The sequence below is a fragment of the Pristis pectinata genome, chromosome 12, assembly GCF_009764475.1.
Source record: "Pristis pectinata isolate sPriPec2 chromosome 12, sPriPec2.1.pri, whole genome shotgun sequence".
NCBI lineage: Eukaryota > Metazoa > Chordata > Chondrichthyes > Rhinopristiformes > Pristidae > Pristis > Pristis pectinata.
The window spans coordinates 6304383-6308009 of record NC_067416.1 but is presented as its reverse complement, the minus strand read 5'-3'; the positions used below and the strand labels follow the sequence as shown (position 1 = coordinate 6308009).

At 47.0% G+C, this 3627-nt stretch overlaps 1 protein-coding gene across 1 annotated transcript; it reads right to left on the bottom strand.

The window, feature by feature from the left end:
* Window positions 1-843: 843 nt before the first annotated feature.
* On the bottom strand, window positions 844-3081 carry nkx2.3 (NK2 homeobox 3). The gene is made up of 2 exons (XM_052027575.1): window positions 2757-3081; window positions 844-1585 (listed from the first exon to the last, which is right to left on the bottom strand). Exons 1-2 carry the CDS (start codon window positions 3079-3081, stop codon window positions 957-959), a joined length of 954 nt encoding a protein of 317 aa, XP_051883535.1. The 3' UTR covers window positions 844-956.
* Window positions 3082-3627: the final 546 nt, after the last annotated feature.

Genomic DNA, 3627 nt, shown 5'->3' with positions numbered 1-3627 from the left:
CTTCCCTTTCAATGCGTGACCACTCTAAATGCCGCATGACTTCACCCTTGATTCTGGGGTCTCTTATATCACCCTCAGAGGTAGGGGCAAGCATTTTGATTTCCATCGGTGCTACCTACCAATGGCGGTGGAAGGCTCTGTTCAAACATTGCAGCCCTCACATGCAGGAATAGTGTGAGGGCACTGGCCTTGAGTGAAATCCCATTCGGGGGCACTGGCCTTGGGTGAAATCCCATTCGGGAGCACTGGCCTTGAGTGAAATCCCATCGCGACAGTTGGAAAGCTTGAGTTCAGTTTATAAAATATGTAAATAAATATGGTAGCAGTTAAACTCCATAACTGTTTATCTTTGGGGAAAGAAACGAATCTAGCCTCTTGGTGACTCCAGCCCCACATCTACGAGGTTGCCTCTGAACTGGACCAACCATACCAAATTGGTTCCGTTCAACAAGGCGGCACATCGCCCGCACGGATCCACATCTGAATTATTCGTAGGGCGTCTCTCTCTCTCTCTTTGTCATCCCTGCGCAAGCTCTTGGTGGGAGAAACACTGAGTAATCCGGACACTGCGAAATGAAAGTTGCACACCACCATCTTAGGGGTGTGCCTGGAATTTCCCCCCCTCCTTTGTCTAGCTTCCTTCCACTCCCCCTCCCCACACCCTGCGTCCACTGCTGGTTAACACAATTCAGAAGGCGACCCGTGTGCCTCCAGGAAACTACCCAGTGAGAAATTACACGGGGTAGGAAAATATATGCTACATTACACGCAGGGAACCAGGTTAATATTTGGCGCATAGCTTCGCACCGGAAGGCAATCAATATCAGCTTCTGCAGGCGGGACTCGTGAAATGTAATCATAACGGTGGCCCTCTTTTTTTAATTTTCAAATGATCTACACTTAAAATGTTCAGAGACATCTAACACATCCAAAAACGTCTGGGCTCACAAGTCACCTTACCAGGCCCTGATACCCTGCAGAGTCCCTTGGCATGCGGGCATAGCGGTTCCTTGATGAGATTGGGTCTGCATGGCGCTGTTCACGTTACTGAGATCCACATTCATAAAGGCATTGGGCGCCGAGGAAGGCTGCAGTGATGGGATGCTGGTATATGTATAGTTTGCGTTATAGACCGGGCTGCCACCGTAACTGGCGTATGAGGTTGGGTAGCCGTTGTAAGCATAGGCGTTGGCCCCGACGCTGTAAGGACTGCTGTAACTTTGGGATCCTGCTATACACGGCTTGCCGTCCCGGACCAGTACGGGGACCGCCACACGCCTGGGTGGAGGTGGGTGGTGATGACCTGCGAGCTCCAAGGATTTGTCCTGACGTTGCCTCTTGCACTTGTAACGCCGGTTTTGGAACCAAATCTTGACCTGAGTGGAGGTCAGTTTTAGAGTGTTGGCCAGGTGTTCCCTCTCCGGGGCGGACAGGTATCTCTGTTGCTTAAACCTTCTCTCCAGTTCAAAGACCTGGGCCTGTGAGAAAAGCACGCGAGGTTTCCTCCTCTGCCTCTGCTTCGGGCGCTCCGGGTCTTCAATCTTGTTATCCTCGCTTTCTGGAGACTTCTTCAAGCTGCAGTTTTCTGGGGAGACACAAGCCAGCCATTAATTGCACGAATATTACAAACCCCAAGCAGTATCACCTCCTGCAACAGGGAATGAGATTTCGGCATCCGGGAATATATTCTTTGAACTGGCCTAGATATTCAATCTGGGGTTATGGGGTTAATCTCCTTCAAAACAGATAAATTTAAAGTGATGATTATCACCATGTTTGGAATTGATAAACGGTATCTACTTTCCGCTAAAGTCATTAAAATCTTTACTCTTGATTTAAATTCAAATTGATGGTTAAAATCTCACCGCGCGCATGAAATAGAGGCTTTCGTTTTATTTACATTTAATGAAATAAAATCACCCTGCACCCTAACCCACATAATTTTCGTGAAGGTAAAATTCTCAATAAAATGTTAGTTTTTATACGCCATTCTTCCATTGAATTATTTGACCACCGGCCTGAATGTGATGTATTAACACACTCGCATACCAATGCACAATATTAAACACCTTAATTAAGTACCCGAGTTTATTACATTTTTAATTCCAGTCAGTGAGCACCCTAAATGTACATGCAAAATAGGATATGTATTTATGAAGCTTGTTGGTACATATACCTGAACACACTGTTACAGAGCAACAGAAAAAAAACACGGGTGTGACAGTAAGGCAAGCGAACACACTTTACAGTCTTAATTGTTATTTCAAAGGGACGAATTACAATTACTATAAATTTCCAGGAGCTATGTAATTACATTCGGGGTTTCCACTGGAATCCAACCTCCATTCCCTGATTAAGAACTGCTCAGTATAAAACACCTCTTGAAGTAAAACTTTTTTTAAAGTAGTTAAATCTTGCCGGAGTCCCAAAAACTCTCAAGTATGTCCGAAACTAAACGTAACAAGTGATTTTAAACCCTGCTTTCATTTTCCAAGCTGTTACATTACAAAGTTAATGTTAACATCATATCAATGGGCTTGTGAGTACCCTATAGATTCCATTGAACCAATAACCGATAAATTCACGTTTGCAAAAACACACACTGCGACGCCGTCTTTGCAAAGACCTTTTGGATGCACGTTTTTAAAACAGCTGCATCTCAGTACCGGAGCATTAAACGAGGAAAGCAGAGATTGCTTCACAGTTCAATGTAACGCTTTACAAAGAAAAAAAAAATCATGTTTCCAATTACTTACTCTTGTCTCCATCTCGCAGAATCACGTCTTCAAGTTTGTTTCCGCACGGACCCCTGAGTGCTCCGTGAACATAAAGCTCGGGAGAAAGATTAACGTCCCCCTGACCGTCTTGCACGGACAGAGAGTTCAGAAAGGAGATTTTCTCCTCGTCATCCGAGAAGGTGGAGATTTCTCCCGCGGCGTGCATGCAGGAAGACGGCGACTGGAGCTGAGACGGTAAATCCTGCCGCAGATGATGCGTTGCTTGCTGGTGCGATTGCTGCTCCAGATTTAGGATGTCTTTGACCGAGAATGGCGTGGACGTGACCGGACTTGGAAACATCATGCGTCCAATTTAGCAATAAATCCGCCAGTTTAATCACCCTTCTTTGAAAGATCCAGCACGCTTTTTCTCTCTCCTAAATTGCAATCGAAAACAAAAAGATCTTAAGCTCCCCGTGATTGCAAATTCTTTTTTCCCTGCCTTGTAAAATTTACATGCAGCCGCTGTGCGTGAGGTGGGATCGCCGAGTCCAGTTTTGTTACTGCTCGGCCACCCCGGGAAGCGGGTGACGTCACAATGGAGGGGGTGGGGCCAGAGCCCGGGGACGTCGTTCGTTCACTTGAGCCCGAAGATTTGGGGAGGGGAGGGGAGGGGGGGGGGGGGGGGCCGGAATGCTCGTCCAGTTGTTATCCGGTCGCCCATTGGCCGGCCCGGCCGTTCACGCCCGCTCGACACGAACCCCGGGCAAGAGCAGGTCACACGCTTAAAAAGCAGCTTGCAGCCAGCAATGGACACGATTCACTGAGCGTGAAGCAATGCAAAATGTGATTGCAGATGACAACTTTAAATCCTTGCTTTGATAGCGCAGATCTTATGTGCCTGGTGCTA